Here is a 21,438-nt window from a genome sequence, read left to right on the forward strand (position 1 = left end):
AATTGACTATTTCCATCATCACAGAAAGTTCTAATAGACAACTGATGCTTTTGAAGGTAAAACAGATTAAAAAGTAGGCTGTTGACCCCAAGGAGATGCTTGACTATAAATAATATAATAACTGGGAAAAATACTTTCCCAATGCTTTCACATTGTGGTTGGTAGGTAAATATTTGTCAGAAATATAATATTTACTGAGAGAAGACAAGTAGGTAGAGATAATTTAGAATAACTCATATCTCAGCACAGTGTCTTGAATATCCAAGTGGAAAAAAACAAAGCTAACAAATATTTGAATTGACATCACTTTCCAAAAGAATCCTGAACTTTTCACCCGTAAAATTGAGCGTATTAATAAACATGAGTTATGACTAAAAATTGATTTTTATTCTTATTGCTTAATTTATTTTTTAAAGATTTTATTTATTTATTTGAGAGCAAGAGCGAGAAAGCATGCGAGAGAGAACACAAGCAGGGGGACGGGCAGAGAGAGAAGTAGACTCCCTGCTGAGCAGAGAGCCAGACAAGGGGCTTGATCCCAGGACTCTGGGATCATGACCTCAGCTAAAGGCAGGTGTTAGCTGCTTAACCTACTGAGCCACCAAAGCACCCCAGTAACCTTGATTTTTAAAAAGCCATAGTTGAATGTCAGTGGCTATAGAATTAGTTAATAGATCTGATACTTTAAATCAAATCCAGTATATACAATATTTGCCATTTTGTGTGTGTGATTGTATTTTATTGTCACCTTAACACAATTTTTCATAGATACATTCATGATGTATTGAAGTATACAACAATTAAAATCAGAAAATTATTTCTAAAATACAACCTTAAGAGCTTCTGTTTAAAGTTTGGATTATTATTCCTATAGCCAATTTAGTATTTCACAGAGTATAGTCTCACCTGAAGAAACTATCCTAACATTTCTTAAGAGTGACACAGGAGACGGCGCCTGGGTGGCTCATTGGGTTAAGCCTCAGCTTTCGGCTCAGGTCATGATCTCGGAGTCCTGGGATCGAGGCCCACATCGGGGTCTCTACTTCGCAGGGAACCTTCTTCCTCCTCCCTCTCTCTGCCTGCCTCTCTGCCTACTTGTGTCAAATAAATAAATAAAATCCTAAAAAAAAAAAAAAAAAAAAAGAATTACACAAGAGGAAGAGATGGAAAATAGATCTAAATTCTAGAACAACATGCCCTTATTAGCCACAAGACTTTAGGTCTGGTTTCTTAGACATAAAATTACAATAAAGATACTTTCCAGGTCAGCCTGAAGAGGCTATGTGTGAAACAAAGAAAAGGAAGCTGAAAGCACTTATAAAGTATAAAACTCCATAACAGTAGGAGATATTATAATAATCATGCTTTCAGTAACATCTGAAGACAACAATGTGTATCCTCATTTCTACCTCTGACTGAGAGTTTTAGGGTATGCCAAGCTTGGAGCTGTCTCTTCTAGCTTAACTATCTATCTTTATCTCTACCTCTATATGATAAATATATCTCTATCAGAATTACTTTATTACCTATATTTTATATATCTACATCTATAGGTGGATAGGTGATAGACAATTTGCCAACTCTTTACGGATGAATGTCTGCCGCACCAACAAAGATAATGTCCTGGGATGAGGGTGAGGAGGCAGATATTCTGATATCTTCACCGCTTTCCTTGAAGTGAAATTATGGACTCATGGTGATCACTATCAATTTCCCTTATTGCATTTAGGACCCTGACGAGCAAAAATTCTCCTCCACTTTCTAAATGTCATAAGCAAACAAGCACATTTTCCCAACAAATGAGGTTCAAAAAGGGAGTTTTTTGACCTTGCATGTTTTCTTTCCTTAGAATATGTATGTTTTCTCTCATAGGAAAGGGAATCTGTAGTTCTCGAACTATCATAGGGACAACAAAGAATGATGACAGAAGTTTGAAGTCTCAAGTAGGGAATTTTCCTGAAAGACTTCCACAATCCTAGCTTTCTCCCAATATTTTTCCTAAAGATGCTATAGGGATTAATAAGAATGTAGTTCAGAGAATGGGATACCTTCGGGATCCCTAAATGGGACAGAAATCAACAACAGGGTTGCTTTTTTCTGACTTCAGCAGATTATCCTAGTATTCACAAATAAAAATGTGCAAGCTAAAGGGGAAGGAATAATTCCATTCCCTGAAAATCCCACTGTCTCATGCCTTATTTCTCCAGTAACAGTATCCTTTCTAATGAGTGGAACATGAGGAAAAGAAATTCCCATTTTACGTTCATTCAATTCCATAAATTCACTCATCAGTTCTCCAAAGCTAAGAACGAGTCCTAGAAATAGGTTGCAATGGCCATTCTAACTGAGCTCATATTTAAAATACTTACTTTCAAATATATTTCTGTTTTACTTGTACACCAAAATCCATCATTATAATTTCCCTTCTTCTAGTTAATACACACTATCTGACATGGCAAGCAAACAATCTTCTTTGAAAACATTGATCAGAGTATCATTTTTAGAAACTGTGGACCTGATCTAAAAATTGATGCCTTCATAAGAATGTGCCACTCTTCACTGATTCCATCTGTCTCACAGTGTTTTCACTATAGGTTAGTTTTGATCAAATCATTTTCCAAGTAATTTATCCTTAAGCTAGGAGTATTCTTGGAATCATTTTTTTTTCCCTTTAGATATCCATGATACGCTTAGTAGTTCTTCTCGTGTAAATATTAGCAGTTACCTTTGGCAAACATTGTATTTAACAACAACTTCTGAACCAGGCTAGCTGAACTCACTCAAACATGACTGAGACCTTTCGCAGAACAGTTGAAGAATGCTTAGCAACTCTAGTGTCAGAAAACAAACTCAGAATGAATGTCTCTTGTCTAGGTCAAGGCAAATGTCAGGGCCAATGAAGGGTGAAACATGATGATAGAGATTTGAAATGAAGGGCTGGGGTAACAGGTGCTTGGCATGGGCACTGAAAGACGGGCGAGAAGTGCTACAAAGTACTAAGGACAGCGATCACACTGAGAGGGGACAAAGAAAAGCCTCAGGCTTCTCCCTGCCAGAGAAAAATAGAGCCTGTACATAAAATAGCTTCAAAGTGGCATCTGAAGAGACATTGAAATTTGGAGCATCTTTTTGTCTAAACAAGTCTCTTTTCAAGGCCCCAGTGAAGCAACAGGAGCCTATTTGAATATGTAGAAACAGGTACAATTGTTTTGTCAGTGAGTTGGCACAAAGAAAAGCGAGGGACAAAACAATACAAGGAAAGAAGATGAAGGTTTCCTAAGCAAATGCTATGTGAGAGGTGTTGTGGTTGACAAGTTCTCTACTTTTATTTTTTTAATGTCTGTAATAACATCCTGAGGTGGGATTTTCTTCTCAATTTTAAAGATGAAGACTAAGTCTCATAAGGACACTCAGATTATAAGTGGTGATCTGACATTTGAATAGATTTTTGTTTTTTTTCTGATTCCACACCCAGGGTCTTTGACATACACTGACTTGATTACAGATGGCCTGTCCATTTCAATGTTAGGTCATTTACTTGACTGTCACTGAATAATGCTGAAGGGGTTTGAGAAATTTAAATATTGTTACATCAGATGTTCTATCTCCTGATCTAAGCATTTTATTTCATTTTTAGTCTACCAGAACTCAGTAAACTTAATATATCCTTCCCTTATTAATGAGGGCTCCCAAAAATAACTTTAGCATTTTAATTTTGTTTAAAATGTTTGCTTCTCCACATATCAAATAATAATCTAATCAAGATGATCCAGTACACAGTTAACGAAATAATTAAAAATAGCTGTAAAACATTAAATAAGAGCTCTAATACATGAATGTGTTGGTCTGAAAATATGGAGAGTATTTGGGAAAATTTGGAAAACATAAATTGCATACTGGTATTACCTAAAATTTCACTTATTCAAAAGAGATATTCTAATAATTCATAAAATAGAAATTCAAATATTTAAGGTGAAATTTTATAAGAAAAATGTACATGTTTATGTAGTAAATATATATTCAGGTTATCATCATTATAAATAGAATATGAATAATAGAATAGATATGAACCTAGGTATTTCTCAAAGATTCCTTCATTTCTACAATATCACATATAGATGAAATTGTACAATATTATCAAGATGAGGCAGTTTTATAAATTCTAGAAAGGAGAAAATAATAGTGTTTTTTGTTATTCTTCTTCTTTGATTTTTTTGTTTTTTGAGTTTTTTTGCCCCATATAATGAAACAACTTTTAAGATTTTGGACAGACAGGTAACTAAATAAGTAGAAGCTGGTAGACTTCAAGTTGTAAATATATTAGCTGTTGGTTTGAATTTATAATAAGGATATTTGATTAAGAAGGATATGATAAAAACAAACAAACAAAGAAACAGCAGAGCCCCATCATGGGAGTGATTAATAAAACCACAGCCATGTACAAGTGACCTTAGCAAAGGAAGTAATGAATTCTCTCCAGTTCTGTAGTCCTATCATTCTCAATGGGTTCAAGATGATTATGTGCCTGAAGGGCACATTGATGGAAATATGGCTCTCCTCTGACCAGAAAAGGATGACCCAACTGAACACAGCACCTAGGGATTGCCAAGACAAGTTCTTTACTTCCTTTTACATTGTGTGGCATATCCCTGGCCTCGGGACCTGCCTCTTCTCCACTCTGTTCCACCTCACTGACAATGAAACAGGCAAATGTGAGCAGCAGCAGTAAAACAAGTTTTCCAGAACTTATGAGTATGTTTCTTGTCTTTGGGCACAACAAGAATGAAAGTAGCTAGGTAAGATCTATAGTAATAATTATAGTCCAAGGAATATCTTTGGGTGAGCATCAAGCTAATTAATAAGAATATGTAAGGTTGAAGATAATTTATGTCTGTGTTAAGTGGTATCCAACCATTAGCCCTTATATATGACAGTCCTCAAGTTAATCAAACCCCTTTAACACAAAGGTAGAGTTTACAGGAGGTAAATGTAATTTAAAAAAAAGAAGTTATATTATTCTAAAGTCAATGCAGCAAAAAAGATTTTAGGAGAAACAAAAATTTTACATATATATTGAATATATGTGTGTGTGGGTGAAATCATAATCTCATCATTTGTTACAATCTGTATACTTCTTACCCCCACAAATAGTACTTGTTATTTACCTTGTTGAAAGTGTTTAAAAATAAAATATTGCTTAAAAGGAAAAATGACCGTGATTATTATTGTCCTTTTTGTGGTTTACCATTATGCAAAGTTGGTACCAAGCCAAATGGCAATACAGAAGAAAGTTTACTCCCAGCATCTTGCTAATCTCCAAGCTCTTTAATACCCACATGTTTCTATCCATGAAACATCCATGAATGGAAACTCATAGTATGCTCTTTTCATTTTCACCCCAACCTAAGGAGTATTTCTCATCATTCAGTCACAAATTCACCTCCTCTCTGTCCCATTCCTTCCCTTCTCTCTAGGAAATGATAAATGAATAAAAATTATTCAGGTCAAGTAAATGAAGACGTTAACTAGATATCATTTCTCGGTAACATAACTTTAATTAAAAACAGAACAGTGTTTCTCAAACTTTTGTGGCCATGAGAATCATTGGAGGGATCCTTAAAATACATATTGATGGGCCCCACCACAAGAGTTGCTAGTCCATTAGGTCACAGGTAAAGCCCCCAAATTTGCATTTCTACCAATACTCAGGTAATACTGATACAGTTGGTTCTTTAAGAACTGAGTTAATAATTTATTTTATTTTATTATTTTATTTTATTTTACTTTTTTATTTTATTTTATTTATTTTTAAGAATGAAGTTAAACATTTTAATTCACTAGGACAGTTAAATAGTGAGGTATCTGACTACTCAGCGGGTTTTCTATTCCCCTTCATATTATATAAGACAGCCCTAAAGTTAGGGCTAACCCTGTAGCCCTACACTTAATATAACCCTAAAACTGTTTTAAATTTTTATCCGCTTGCTTTGCATAGCATATAAACAAACAAGATAGAACAATTACCTTTCCAAAATATGAAAACAATCTTATCTGAAGTGAATTGCAATGTTTGCTGGTTATTTTACCAGGTTACCTAGAACAATTGGCTCTTTAAGATACAACTATCAAGCAAATTTCTTCCCCAATTCCGCTATGTACAGTGAACTCTTACCCTTCCCCATGTATTCTAACACACAAATAGAATCATGCTTATTGTGTGAGTTCTGATATTCAAAATTGGAGTTAACATTATTGATTTTAATCACCTAGAGTAAGATCAATGATGCTGGGATGATGTTCAATTGTAATTCTCAGCCACCTGATAAATATGTTAAGATATCTGGACAATTTCTAAGTTGCTTAGATTTTCCACCGTTTATTTTATTGCACTTTTGTTTATGTTCAAAAATAAATTAATAATATCTCTTGAACAAATGCATTTTCTGTTCTGAACAATCAATTCATTCCTTAGCCACTTATTAGTTACTTAGCCACTTATTAGTTAGTTAGTCACTTATTTTATACACACACACACACACACACATACACAAATTATTATAAGATTTTCTTGTAGAATAGGGAATAATGTTCTTGAAATTACAGTGTTGTATTCTGGTATGACACAAGCTGTCATGAACTTAAGCAATAATGGTGTGAGCTCACTCAATAAATAAGGTATGTTTAAATGGGCATAATTTTGATTGAATAACTTCAAAATATTTGAGTAGTACTAATGTTAGATGTAAAAATAAATAAGTGAGCTCTTTAAAGATTGATTATTTTGGGTTGAAAAGATTATTCAAATAGCAAATATTATGGAATAATAACATAACTCAAATATTGTAAAAAGTTTAAAATGTATTCATTTTTTCTTTACTATAAATAGATGATGATCATTTAATAAACCATAATTATTCCTATGTAAATTTTAACCAGATTATATTATTTTTAGACTCTTCACTTTAATCATTCAATTTTTCTCTATCCATTCCATTTCTAAAATTCTTCCTATCATTATTTTCATGCAAGTAGCAATTTAGTCAAAAACTCTGCTCTTTAGTAAGAGCAGAGTTTGGAAGAAAAGAACAAAAAAGTAAAATGTTAATGGAGGAATCTACAAATTCTGAATAATTTTCATTTACCATTATGCCATCAATTCTATAGCAATCATATCCAAAATAAATAACATAATCAGCATTTCTTTCTTCATCCAAAATATCCAATTTTAGCTTACATGTCTGGCTAACAATGAAGCTATTTCTATTTCTAACTTAAAATGATGCAATTTCTAACTTGAAATATCTTATACCCACTATAAATTAAAGAAACAAATAATTTTAGTAACCTGACAATATCAATGTTATTTTTACTTAATATTTTGAGGCAATACCTCTAAAAATTATAATTTTTAATGTCAAGAAACATTACCACTAAGTGGACTCAAACACACATAAAATCACTATGTCTTTTGATGCAAAATATAGATGATATTAATTTAGGCTAAATTAATAGTTTAAACTCCTTTATCCCACTGTGAGATGATAATTAATTACTAATTAGCACTACTTGATTACAGGCATACATAGCAAAACTCTTGATTAGAAACCTTGTACCAAACCTCCTATGATAGCCTATATGAGCTATCAACTATATGGACTGAAAGGTTATCTGCAAGATTGCCAGGACCAGCTTTCAAAACAAATTTCCACAAAGTGGTGTGTTTTTTTGTTTTTGTTTTTTTGCAGCAAGTTGGTAAGTTGAGGTTGTCAGCAATTACCTTTTTCCAATCTTAAGGGGGAAAAACCAATAATAATATTGAAATGTTTTAAGAAAGAATTTCTGATGACATTTAGTGAGTTACTGAATAAGATAAATCAAAACTAAATTAATAAATCAAGGTACATTTTCCAAAAATAAGGGACTGTGCAAAAAACTAGATTAGTTTAACTAGATATAAAGGCTGTGTATTTACTGAGCTCTAACGAAAGTGAAGGTTATGGTGTTATTTATTGCAGAGATTTGATGATACGGTCCACTGTTCACCTGAGACCACCAAACAGAGCATTCTTAAACCTGCTTCCTATCTCAGTTTTCAGTCACTGAGCATTTCCTCAGAGTGTACTTCTGTTCAGCTGAGATACAGTATTACGGTATCTTTCAGACTACACTTAACAATATCTGTAAATAAAAGCAAGGGCATCACAAGTCATTATTTCCCATGAAATGAATAAAGACTAGATACTTAAATGCTTTATGGTGTTCCTCAGTATAACACACACCACAGTAACCATACACACATATGTGTATGTTTATTGCATTTAAGTTGATAATGAGAGCGTATTTCCAATTTTGTATGTTTTCCTTACCTGTCAAGTTCTTCAGTCCAAGTTCTTGAAGTCCAAAGTTCCCATCTTTTCTATAGTTTAAAAATACTGCCAAGGCATATCGATCCTCATACAGTTTTGTCCCACGGATAATGCGCAAGTTCTCCAGCGGCAGGTAACGAAACTGATTAAGAGCCACTAACACATAGCCTGTGACTTCTCGAATAGACTGAAAAGACAAAAACAATTGCCTTTGTTAAAAAAAAAAATAGAGATTATTTGTCAGTACATTAATTTCCCCATTATATTGTAAATAGTTACCTTGATAATACAAGAAAACAAAAGGTTACATTCTCATTTGAAGTATGAATTGTACTCTTTAAAAAAGTCATGAATGTGGTTATAGTAAAATAATGGATTTCATTTATAAAACATTCTTCATAACTAGAATCTGAATATAATTAAAGGAATAAATATCTCATTTTCAACAGACTAAAATGAGGTAAGAACACCTAGATATCATCCAAAGTTTTTATAAGAAGCAAGCTTATCACAAGTAAAACAAAGCTGCATCAGTCTGTAGACCACGAGACATATTTTAAACTGCTATACTGATGTTTAAAGCTATCATTAGCAAAGACAGTTAGCATATATGTCTCAGGGAAACACAAATATAATAAACAATATGCATTAAAGACTGATAATAACCTCTAATTTAATTACAACAAAAAAAATTTAAAAATTTTATTTATTTATTTCAGAGCAGAGAGAGATTGAGAACAGGGGGACGGGGAGGAGGAGGAAGAAGCAGACTCCCTGCTGAGCAGGGAGCCCCTCGCCTCCCTCCTGATGCTCAGTCCTAGAACCCTGAGATCAGGACCGGAGCTGAAAGCAGACATTTAAGCAGCTGCGCAACCCAGCACCCTTACCTACAGTCACAATTTTTATTTTTACTATTTATTGTTTAACATAGCATAAATTAATTACTTGAAAGTTTATAGTACCTTTTAAAGAAAATCACAAAAAAAGCCCTTAGGTTTCATTTAAAGTTAGTTTTTCAGTAAAATAACCTACATTGTGACAGCTATGAACAGCATGTATTAAGGTTTTAAAAAATTAAATATAAATAAGTATATAATGTATAAATATATAAAATTGAATATATAATATATAAATATATTAAACACAAAAATATAAAAATATGTATATATATATATATAAAATGCAGAGGTGGTAAAATGTTTTATGTTCTTTTAATGTCAATTTCATGTCTTTATAGACCTCTTAATTTCGATGTTCCTGTGTTCAATCCTTGGTACTGTCTTTTCTATCTACTCTCATTCCCTTGGTGACCTTATCTAGTTTCAAGGTTGATGATCTCCAAACTCTTACTTCCAACCTGTCCCCTAAACTCCAGATTCCTATCTAACTGCCTACCCCACATCTTCACCTGAATGCTAATAGACTTCTCAGATACTCCTACGCATATCTGAATACGCATCTTCCTTGCCCCAACCTTCCAACAGCCTTTTTCATCTCAGTTGTGGTCAATCCATCCTTATTATTTTGGCCAAAGTCTTGGGGTCATTCTTGACTCCTCTCTTGCACACCAAATCCAATCCATCCTATTTGTTCTACCTTTAAAATGATCAGCAATTCAATCACCTCTTATATCAACCACTGCTATCATCTGAGGCATTATGATTCCTTTATCAAGGAATAGGTCTCCCTATTTCTATAGGTCTCCCTATTTCTAATTCTTTTGATTCCTTATTATGTATTCTCAGTTAAGGCTGGACCTGATATTTTTATTTATTTATTTTATTTTTTAATTTTTTAAGTAGGCTCCATGCACAGCATGGAGTTCAATGTGCAATACTTGAATGGATGACCCTGAGACTGAAACCTGAGCTGAGATTAAGAGTTTAAGAGTCTATGCTTTAGCCAACTGAGCCACCCAGATGCCCTTGGACCTGTTTTTATTTTTTTTTTAGGATTTTATTTATTTGACACAGAGCAAGCGAGAGAGAGAGACACAGAGCAAGCATAAGCAGGGGAGAAGCAGTCTCCTTACTAAGCAAGGTGCCTGATGTTGGGCTCGATCCCAGGATTCTGGGATAATTACATGAGTCAAAGGCAGACATTTAATGGACTGAGCCACCCAGGTGTCCCGATCGTTTTTTGTTTTTTTTTTTTTAAAGATTTCATTTGTTTATTTGACAGAGAGAGACAGAGAGGTCACAAGTAGGCAGAGAGGCAGGTAGAGAGAGAGGGAGAAGCAGGCTCCCCGCCAAGGAGAGAGCCCGACATGGGGCTCGATCCCAGGACCCTGGGATCATAACCTGGGCCTAAGGTAGAGGCTTAACCCACTGAGCCACCCAGGCGCCCCCCAATCGTTTTTAAATGTAAATCAAACCATGACACTCCAAATCTTAAAGCCCTGAAACATCTCCCAAGTCACTTAAAATAACAGACAAAATTCTTTCACGAATGAGTCCAAATCTATCTGTTCTGCCTAATGCTACAACAACTAGCCATATGTGGCTATTGAGTAATTGCAATGTAAAGTTGTTGTGAACTGAAATGAGATATTTTAAAGATTCCATGTTGAAATCATATTTTAGATAAATTGAGCTATATAAAATGCATTATTAAAGTTCATTTTAGGGACACCTGGGTGGCTTAGTGGGTTAAGCCTCTGCCTTCAACTCAGGTCATGATCTCAGGTCCTGGGATCGAGCCCCACATCTGGCTCTCTGCTCAGCAGGGAGCCTGCTTCCCCCACCCTCCACCTGCCTTTTTGCCTAGTTGTGATCTTTGTCAAATAAATAAATAAAATCTTAAAAAATATAAAGTTCATTTTAACCTTTCTTTTTACATTTTTGTTATGGCTACATGGAAATTTAAAATTATTTTTTTATGGCTGTCACTACATTTCTGTTGCACAGTGCAATATTATATGATGTATATCATATATCAATTCTTTTTGTAACTTTTTCTTTAACTCTCTACCTTTCTACTCTACTGTCTACTCTATTCCAATTTTGCTGGTTTCCTTGTTCTTCTAACGTTCCAAGTGCTCAGTATACTCTTAAAGTCCCGAGTTTCTTTCCCTTTTATTACCTTTTTGGTTAATTTCCTCGCTGCCTTCAAGTTTTCTGTCAAATCTGTCTCAGTGGAAGACAATGCTAACTAACAATCCTCACAAACTTGCTGCTTGAATTTTTATTGTCCCTATAGTATTTCTCACTTTCTAATTTACTATATAGTGTATATATTTATTATATTTAGTATTTATAGCCTGTCTCTCCCATTCTCAGAATATAAGCTCTGCAAGGGTAAGCACTTTCATTTGTTCATTTGTGTCTTATGTGACCACAACAATACAGGCACATAGTGAGACACCAATAAATATTTGCTGAGCACTCTTGCTTTTCTCTGCCCATACCTTCACCAATTATTGGTAAAATCCATAGAGTCAAGAGAAGTGCCCATCTGGAGCCTGCATTCCTTTTCTCTAGAGAAGACCCATGTTCCAAACCCCTTTGATCCCAGAATTTCACTCCCAAATTGCCCTAATCCCTCCTCTAGATCCCATGATATCATCTTTCCAGTTCTCTTCCCCAGTCAGGGGACTGTGCCACCACTTTAATAATGCACCACTTGGTATATGCCTAAGCATATACCAAGCAAGGATAGGTGGTCCAGGTACAGATGTGTGAGTGGAAAATACATAGATGCTAAAAGTACAGGCCAAGGGTCCATTCACTCTGCTCAGAGCTTCCTATAATACTGGTTAAAGAACTGGTTAGAGGAGGGGCTAAAGGCTGGAGTCCATCTCTCTCCATGCTACCATACTCCTGAGGATTCCAAAAATTTTAACATTTCACCCGGCCATCCAAGTTATTAGAAAGATATTTCTGTCATAGTGGGAGGTTATATATTTTAATAATAATTATTTTATTTAAAATAAATAATAATGACACAAAATATATAGACCTTCATTTATACTCTCATCCCAGGTGCCACAATTCTTAGGAATGAACCTGCTAACACTAATCATCTAGAAAAGTAGAAACCTATGGAGCAAAGGGTCCATTAAGTGGATGAAGGTTCAAGGAACCTATGAAACCATTCATATCTGGCACTGGACTGGGAACTCTAAGCCACTGTAGGCATTCCTGGGACACTGAGTATTTTGGATTAAAGAGATAAATGCTTAGGGAAATAGAAAAAAAAGAGGTGAAAGGTCAACAGTGGCATGTATTATTTGCATACCACATTTGTTTAAAATTGCATTTGCCTGGAATAGTCTACCCTTGGAACCCTACAAATCCTCCTTCAATCACTATTCTAATGGTTGAACTCAAATCCCTTTGTGTTCTTAGAAGAAAGATCAAAAATATTTTCTAATATCATTTGGTCTAAAAAGTAAAATTCTTTCAGTCATTATAAAGACAATTTATCTTTTAGCTTGTATACAGTAATTAACAAGTGCTCCAAAGTACAGTGATAACACAAAGATAAACACTGGGGATGGAGGCTGTAATCAGTCTTTCGCCTAGAGTATGTCATAGTGTCTATCATTCTTCTTAACACATTTACCATTAGCTCCAACTTGATTTAGAAACTGAGTTTAATTAGACCCTCAGAATAATGGTGAGAAATGTGGGCTCAACTGCCAAGCAAAGCTGAGCTCAAAAGAGTTCACACTTACTAGGCTTCACACTTGCTGGTTATGCAGTCTTGTTAAAATTGTTTGCTCTCACTGAGCCTCAGTTTCTTTATCTTGAAATAAAAGATAGCAACAACTCTATTAAAAAGATTTTATAAGGATTGGAAGATATAAGAAAAGTGTCTGGAGGGAGGCACCTGGGTGGCTCAGTCAGTTAAGGCTTCAACTCTTGATTTTGGCTCAGGTCATCATCTCAGGGTCCTAAGACTAAGCCCTACATCAGGCTCCCTGCTCAGCGTGAAGTCTGCTTATCTCTCTCCCTCTGCTCCTTTCCCTGCTCTCTCTCAAATAAATAAATAAAATCTTAAAAAAAAGAAAACTATTTAAAGGCAAACAGTAAATGTTCAATAGATGTATCTATTATAAATGTTATTATTTCTGATAATAACCCAAACTATCAGTAGACTATGTGATTTGAAAATAATAATTATACATATTATTACATTGTCTTTAATCTTTATTATGTAACCTTTATATCTTTTATTTTTTTTAAGATTTTATTTAATTATTTATGAGGAAGAGAGAACATGAGCAGAGGGAGAGGTTCAGAGGGAGAGCAAGAGAGAGGAGCAGACTCCCCACTGAGCAGGGAGCCAGACCTGGGGCTCTATCCCAGGACTCTTGGATTAGGATCTGAGCCAAAGGCAGACACTCAACTGACTGAGTCACCCAGGCCCTCCCCTGCTTTATATCTTTTTTTATATCTTGCCTCTTCATCTTGTAATTTTTACTCCTAAATTACAGAACTGGTTCCTTATATGGTTTCTGTGTATGTTATAGCCTTTAGTACAGACTCTGGCACTGAACAGACATTCAGTAACTGCTGTTGAATGCACTAGAATTGAAAAGTAGAAAACAATGTTTATGGCCTTTTTAGGTATTATTTTCCATTGAAAATGGTTTTATAAAATGTCTGCTAGTAAAAAACATTGTTTCAACAACATAATCATGACTTGTGCCCAAGGACCACAGTGGTAAGTAGAAATCATCAGCATACCCCAACAAAAAGAAAATCCTGACTCTAGTTCTGGCTCAGTACGTTTTGTTCCAAGAAACTGCCTATTTTGTCAACTGAAGAGTGAATACCTACCTAAAGACATATCTCTCTCTTGTGGTATAAGTTTCTGCTGTCTAAAACTGATGGATTTCCATTGTCAATGTATGCTTCTACAGCTTCTTTGCTCAAAAAGTGAATATAATTGAAGATCATTAAAACCTTAAATGCTTCAAAACTTTTCTAACCGAAGGGATGATTTGTTCTGCTTAGGGCATTTGATGATGGAAACCAAAAGAATGGAAAAAAAAAAAAAAGAAAGAAAGAAAGAAAGTTGACCAGCTTCTCATATTAGCACTATATCCATATTAGCAATAAATCCAGAAAAAATGCATGAATAGAAGTTTACAACTGTTCTTCCATAAAATGTTTTAAGAAAAAATATGAAATCTGAAATTATAATGTTTCCAGGATTTTCAAAGGATGTCATTCAATAAAGGATAAGAAGAGATTGGACTGCTTCACTGTTCCTTACCTGCAGATCATTCAAGAAAACTCAATCTTTATTATTTTTAAATCTCTATTTCATTTCACAATTCTTACAACAACTGTTAATATTTTTCTTTTTTGGTATTTGACACAATATCCTTATCTTTTATTTTAGTTGGTTCTCTCTAATTTGTTCCTAGTGAGAATAGTGAGTAGCTCCTTAAATAATCCTTCATCTACTTAAGATTTAAGTGATTGTAAAACCTCACAATTTCTGAGTATTTAATCAGTGTTTAGGAACAATGTTATACACATTCAAAGCAATTATATGCTTTTGGTTATGTGTATAAAACTCTGTTTCCTAGATTTTTTGCTACTCAAATTATGCATCAAATCCATGTTTGTTAGATGTTTTTCTTTAACCCTTCCTTTGAAAATAAACCCATTCCCTCTTGTTAACACCGCCTGTAGCAAGTCAAAACCGTGCTGAATTCTTAGCTTCCTCTCCAGTGTCTTACGACCTCATATCCCATTAGCTAACATCCTCAAATAATACGAACATATTCCATTGGTCAAGACCTCCACAAATAAAACAGTGATTACTTATGATCAGTAGACTTGAAATTAAATCCGTAGTATTACAGAGAAGAGTAAGGAGCAGAGAACTATGGGGAGGAGGGGAGGAAAGCCTTTCCGCTGGTAACGACTATAGAATTTATGTGTTCTCTGACAGTGACAAATGTAGTAGCAAATCGTAACCTCTCTATCACTAAGGCTTTCCATTAAGTTTCCCTAGGCAATTAATTTTTGTCCCTGCCCCTTACAGCAAGACTGGGAATTTCTAAAGTAGAGAACATTCTTAACTATGACACAATATTAAGAAACTTACTGGGAAATAATTAATAAGCATATAGCAAACATTACATACTCTTGCTGCATGTAGAGATAGGGACTGACTGACTATATACCTCATTCCCATATGATATCTCCAAATGCAGTGACATATTTGGCTTTGGAATCTTGCTTTCAGTTTTCCCAGGTGCCTTACAACTCCAGGGGTTATGCTACCCTGGCAAGCAGGAACTCAAGTCTGATCTGATTAGATCTGGGAAAATAGAGCAATGGGAAATGTCATGTACCTGACTGTGGCAGAGTTGAATTCATGCTCATTTTACATGGCATGAAATAATACTGGGGGTGTAGGCGGAGAATCTAATCCAATTCTTCCCAGCAAAACTGCTAACTCTCAGCCACTATGAGCATCTTTTGGGAGCTAGTACTATTATAATCCTTAGCTTTCTAAGAATCTACAGGCCATTCATTCATCATCACTAGCCACTTAGCCAGCTTTTAACCCTAATCGTGAAACCTTAGTTGTACTGAAAAGAGAACAACTTAACTCTCCCAAAGTTACCATCTTTTCCTCTGTCCTTTGTTATCTGCCTTAGCTGGCCAGAGAGTTCTTAACAGGCCAGCGTCAGGCCTCCAATCCCAATTGGCCCTTCATCTCCTGACTTTAGGTCAGCAATATCCCTGTATCATAGACTTGCTATATTAATTAGTTACCACAAGTTAAATAAGGAGCCTTTGTAGATTCATTTACATAATAATCTACAAATCTCAATTTTAACTGTCTTTATATTAAAAAAAATGTACTGCTAAAAATTTCATTATCTCTTATAATTTTAAAAAAATATACGTTGTGTGTGTATATGTATATAGTTTTTTTCCTTTTCCATGTTTTTATACAGATAGGTCTACATTTTTAAACCTGAATTCTAAATTGACATTTTATACTCTTTTCTAACTATTTAAAAATATAGTATTGCATTCATTTTTTTCCCCATCAGATATCCACATCAAGCTTCAATGATTTAGGGAATTGAATTTTAACTGAAATTAGATACACTGCATAAATGCAAAATAGTAAGAGTATCTGGAGACCTTTGAATTAAACTTTGATTAATTATAGATACAACTTAAATCAAAAAGAAATTATTAGTTGTCAGCATTTTTATACAACTGAGCCTACATATGAATTAAAGTGTTGTGAATTTTTTTTTTAAAGATTTTATTTATTTATCGGGGGTGGGGGGAGAGCGAGCACAGGCAGACAGAATGGCAGGCAGAGGCAGAGGGAGAAGCAGGCTCCCAGCTGAGCAAGGAGCCCAATGTGGGACTTGATCCCAGGACACTGGGATCATGACCTGAGCCGAAGGCAGCTGCTTAACCAACTGAGCCACCCAGGTGTCCCAAGTGTTGTGAATTTTATATACATTGCACATGTGATGAGCATTTTCATCCATAGAAAACGAAACTGCTTAGGGCAATGTAGTCCATTGATTAAATTGGGATGCTCCAGTCTGACAGGTATTAGTCTGACTTTTGTCTCTATTACTTATTGACCTCCACAAGTTATTTAACCTTAATTTTGTTCTGAAAAATGGAACAAATCCCTCCTAAGGGCTTAAAATTTGAAGATCTTCAAAAAATGATCCATTTCACCATCATATTATTATTGTTAATATAATTATACAAATATTTGCAAATACTTTATATGGTTAGATCATATATGCAAACATATATATATTTGATATTAAAATTGATTAATTAAACCATCGGTGCTATATATTTCATAAAGGTGTGTTCACAAGTCAGATTGCCTGTTATGGGCTCAACTATGATCCCTCAAAATTCATGGTGAAATCCTAACTCCTCTCTTAAAATGTGACCATATTTGGAGTAGGGTCTTTTTTTTTTCTTTTTAAGATTTTATTTATTTATTTGACATAGAGAGCAAGAGAGAGAGAGATCACAAGTAGGCAGAGAAGCAGGCAGAGAGAGAGGGGGAAGCGGGCTCCCTGCTGAGCAGAGAGCCCAATGTAGAGCTCTATCCCAGAACCCCAGGAACATGACCTGAGCCTAAGGCAGAGGCTTTAACCCACTGAGCCACCCAGGTGCCCCTGGAGTAGGGTCTTTAAGAAGGTAATTAAGTTAAAATGAGGATGAACTTAAAAAGAGGAGGAAATTAGAACACAGACATACATACAAAGAAGACAATGTGTGAAGAGACATGAGAATATTGATGTTCAAGTCTGTGAGAAAGTCCTCAGAAGCAAAAAACCTTGCTGATTTCTTGATCTCAGAGTTTGAGACTCCAGAATTGTGAGAAAATAAATTTCTGTTTAAGCCACCTGGTCTGCGGTAATTTATTATGGTAACCCTGGCAAACAAATACACTACCTGGGTCCATAGTCTAGTATTTAGCAGTGTTATATTGGGTGAATTATTTATTCTTCTATGCCTCAGTTTTTTCATCTGCAATAGGGGGATATTAAGATTGTAAATTCCCTAATTATTCTGAGAAGTAAATCCCTGCAAGTTACTTAAGATCTGGCTTACAGCAGGCTTTCAATATTAGTTGTCTCTGTTTTTTTTTTTTTTTTTTTTCTGAATCCAGAATCTTTACTCTTCAATACACTGCCTCTTCTGGATAGCATGTATAAAACCATGTTTCTCTATGTCTATATGAAGGACTCCTTATCACCAAAGTTTAGATGAGAAAACTGCTTGATACCATTTCAATCTACAATTGAGAGTAACAGTTTTATGTCTGAGAGCTTTCATAAGATTTTTTCCCTCTCAAAATTTAAAGGAGGAAAATGGGCTTTCATGAAATGATGTATAACAACAGCTGCCTCTTTTGGAAAACATATGGGAAATGGCCTTTGATTATTCAGAAGTTAGAGGTGACCGCTTTTGTGACTAGTCTGTTGTGATTTTTAAATGAAAAGGGTGAGCAATTTTAGAAATAGGAAAGCCAAAGTGTCAAGCTTGGATTTGACAAGACTGCCAAAATACATTTTACTATCTGTCTAAATATTTGGCAGTAAAAACAGAAAGCAAAAGGCTTAATTAATTTATAAAGAATACATTCTTGCATGAGTCATGTCATCCAGTGACAACAATGTCTTATGTTACTTATGTGTTCTTAATATTTAATTCAAACAAATACAGCATGGACATCTCTAAGTACAATCAGGACTACAGACAATAGCATAAATTGAGATCAGGATTTTGGAGACTAGAAATTAAAATGCTATCATATTTAAGTATCCTTATGCAAATAGTACAATTTACTATTTGTAATAATTATATGAAGTTATTTATATAGTGTTTTCTGTATGTGAGGCACTTGTGTCTTATATTCTGGTAGCACCAACTCTTAAAGTACTATTGCATAGATAAATAAAGTTAAATAACTTGCCTAAAACACATAGATAAAAAAGGGAAGAATTATTTTTAATTTTTAAATTATTATTATAATATTTTTTATTTTTAGACAGAGGGTCAGAGCAGTGTGTGGGGTGGGGTGGAGGAGGGGCAATGGTAGAGGGAGAGAGACTCTTAAGCAGGCTCCATGCCCAGCAAGGAGCCCAGGCAGGGCTCGATCTGACCACTGTAAGATCATGACATGAGTCAAATCAAGAGTTGGAGGCTTAACCAACTGAGCCACCCAGGCACTCCAAGAAAAATTTTTTTTAAATAAAAATAATATGTCTTATTCCAGGGCTCAAAATCCCAATCACTTTAAGATATTTCTTTCAAAATTTGGTGATTATTATTTCCTATTGAAAGTAATATTCATTGAAACATGGTGAAAAATTATAAATGAAGAATCACATCCTCCTTTTTATGACAAAAATATTATCTAATCCAGAACACCTCTCAAAAATAACTTCAGCACAATTCTGATATTTCTAAACTCAAAGTATGCTAAAATGTGCCCCTCAAACCTCCTAAAAGTTTAAAATAGCATTCTCATAGATGTCAAGAAACTAGAGGTCTTTTCATAAGGATGTGTAAAATCCACTGAGACTCTGTACATGAATGAACGATTTAAGTATGACAAAACAATCCTAATGTAAAAGAACCGAGTACCACTATGGGGCCCACTATGAATGGAGGTGGAAACAAAGTAAATTCTTCAAGGATGTGCAGCTAGCAAACAGCATTGGGAAATAATGATAGCTTCTCTCTTGTGGCTGAAGGCAAATTTGCTAGCTAACATTTCCTTTTAGAAGATTAGGGTGTTCTAAACCCTGAGTTTCTCAACTGTGACACAAATCCATTTTGAGTGCAGTATCCACCTGTGCCCACTTCCCAATCACTCCACCCCCAGGAATAGTCCCCAGGGGCAAGAGGAAACAATATAAACATGAAGCTCCTGCTGACTGCTATACCATGGAGTCTTGGGTCTTCTGCCAACACAACTGGCAGGCTAACTTGTTAGCTTGTAAATAGACTAACATCTCAGACCCTTGACAGTTTTGACAACAACCAGTCCTTTGATGCCTCTGGCTGAGCAAATGCCACCACCTTCTGCAAAGGGATGAAACGTGAATATGATAGTGTTGGGATCCAGCTGCCCATCTGGAGGAATACAGAAGACTGAGAAACCATACTGAACTCTAGGAGGAGGAACAAACTATAACACTCAGGCTCTGGAAAATTCTCAATGTTGAACAGAAAAATTATAAGAGGTGAGGAAGGAGAAGGAACCTGTAATTAAGTCTTAAAAGAGTTTTAAAAATCTTCTAAGGCCAAACTATAGCATCCAGGGATGCATACTTGGGTAATCACCAAAGTATAAAGAAACTACAAGAAAGAAGATTTCTATGAGCGTAAGGATGGTGGTTACCCTTATAGAAGAAAGGGTTTGAGATGGGGCACAGAGCTGTTTCTTGCGTGGTAAGCATAGTGCAATTTCTTAAGTAGACTGGAAGTTACAAAGAGGGTAAATCTTTTAAAAACTCCTTTATGCATTTGTTTTGTGATGTTTTCAGTATCTGTGTTATATTTATAATATAAAGGTTATATTTTTTAAAAAAGAAGCCATTAGGTAGCAAAAAAAGGAAGCACATAAGAATGTCCCTTTATATGTCTATGCCTTATCATTCCATATCTGAAGTTGAAGAATGGAAAAATTTCAGATTGCATGGCATTCTTTGCTATCAAATTCTCTCTAGTCCAACTGGGGAACTCAATATGTGAGTAAGGCACACTTGTGCAATCTAGGCAGACAGGGAAACATGTGTAAGGGGAAACTGCCTTGGGAAAGAAAGTCTGATGTGTTCACAGGTCTTAAAGTCCTGAACGGAAAATGAAGTGAGGTGGACTGGGGACTTAACTGGAACGAAAGTGATGTAGGATTTCAGAGTTTTCTCTTTCAGGCAATGGAGATCTAATGATGCTCCGTACAGGGAAATTAAGCTATGGTTTGTTTTGTAGAAGTATCTGCCTATTTCTAGGAAATTTAGGAAATTCTTGCCAGGTGAGAGAGGATGATGGCAGTGAATTCAAAATAGCCAGAGCAGAGACTGAAGCTATCTTTCTGAGGTGGTATAACAAATATTCTAGTAACTTACTAGATATGGGGATTAAGGAAGAAAAGAAACAGGAAATGCCTGCAGTTTTTAGCTTGGGAGACCTGGTAGGTGGGGTTGTCATTAACGGGAAAAAGAACAAGTTTGTGGAGAGAATTTTCCCTATTAGTATATGGCATTTGGCTATCTGAAGCAAAATCAACATATTCTTTTTTATAAATTCTTTTAAATAACATTATTATCTGTATGTCTGTTAAATCTGGATGGTAGGCACATGTGTCCGATGCAATCCCCCATGTGTTCAATATGTTCTTAGCTTAAAAATAAATAATGTAGCACCTATAATTTCATATGTATTTATGGGTGTCAGTTCAGATTATTCTTTGCATAGATATAAAACAGTGGTTCTGCACTGGGGGTGTTTGCTACTCTGGGGGCATTGGACATTGTCTGGAGACATTTATGGTTATCACACTTGAAGGGGGTGGGTGTTATTGGCTTCTTGTGAGT

The 21,438-nt window shown here is 35.1% G+C and overlaps 1 protein-coding gene across 4 annotated transcripts in view; it reads right to left on the bottom strand.

Moving 5' to 3' along the window:
* The window catches only part of ERBB4 (erb-b2 receptor tyrosine kinase 4), a 1,164,764-nt gene that overhangs the window by 526,015 nt on the left and 617,311 nt on the right, over window positions 1–21,438 (bottom strand). For all 4 annotated transcript variants that reach the window (XM_004767012.3, XM_004767010.3, XM_004767013.3 and 1 more), the window contains exon 3: window positions 8,367–8,553. In XM_004767012.3, the coding sequence (XP_004767069.1) occupies window positions 8,367–8,553 (187 nt within the window). The remainder of the gene's footprint in view (window positions 1–8,366; window positions 8,554–21,438) is intronic.

Source organism: Mustela putorius, unplaced genomic scaffold (assembly GCF_011764305.1).
Source record: "Mustela putorius furo isolate JIRA1106 unplaced genomic scaffold, ASM1176430v1.1 tig00000275_pilon_pilon_pilon, whole genome shotgun sequence".
NCBI classification, from domain to species: domain Eukaryota; kingdom Metazoa; phylum Chordata; class Mammalia; order Carnivora; family Mustelidae; genus Mustela; species Mustela putorius.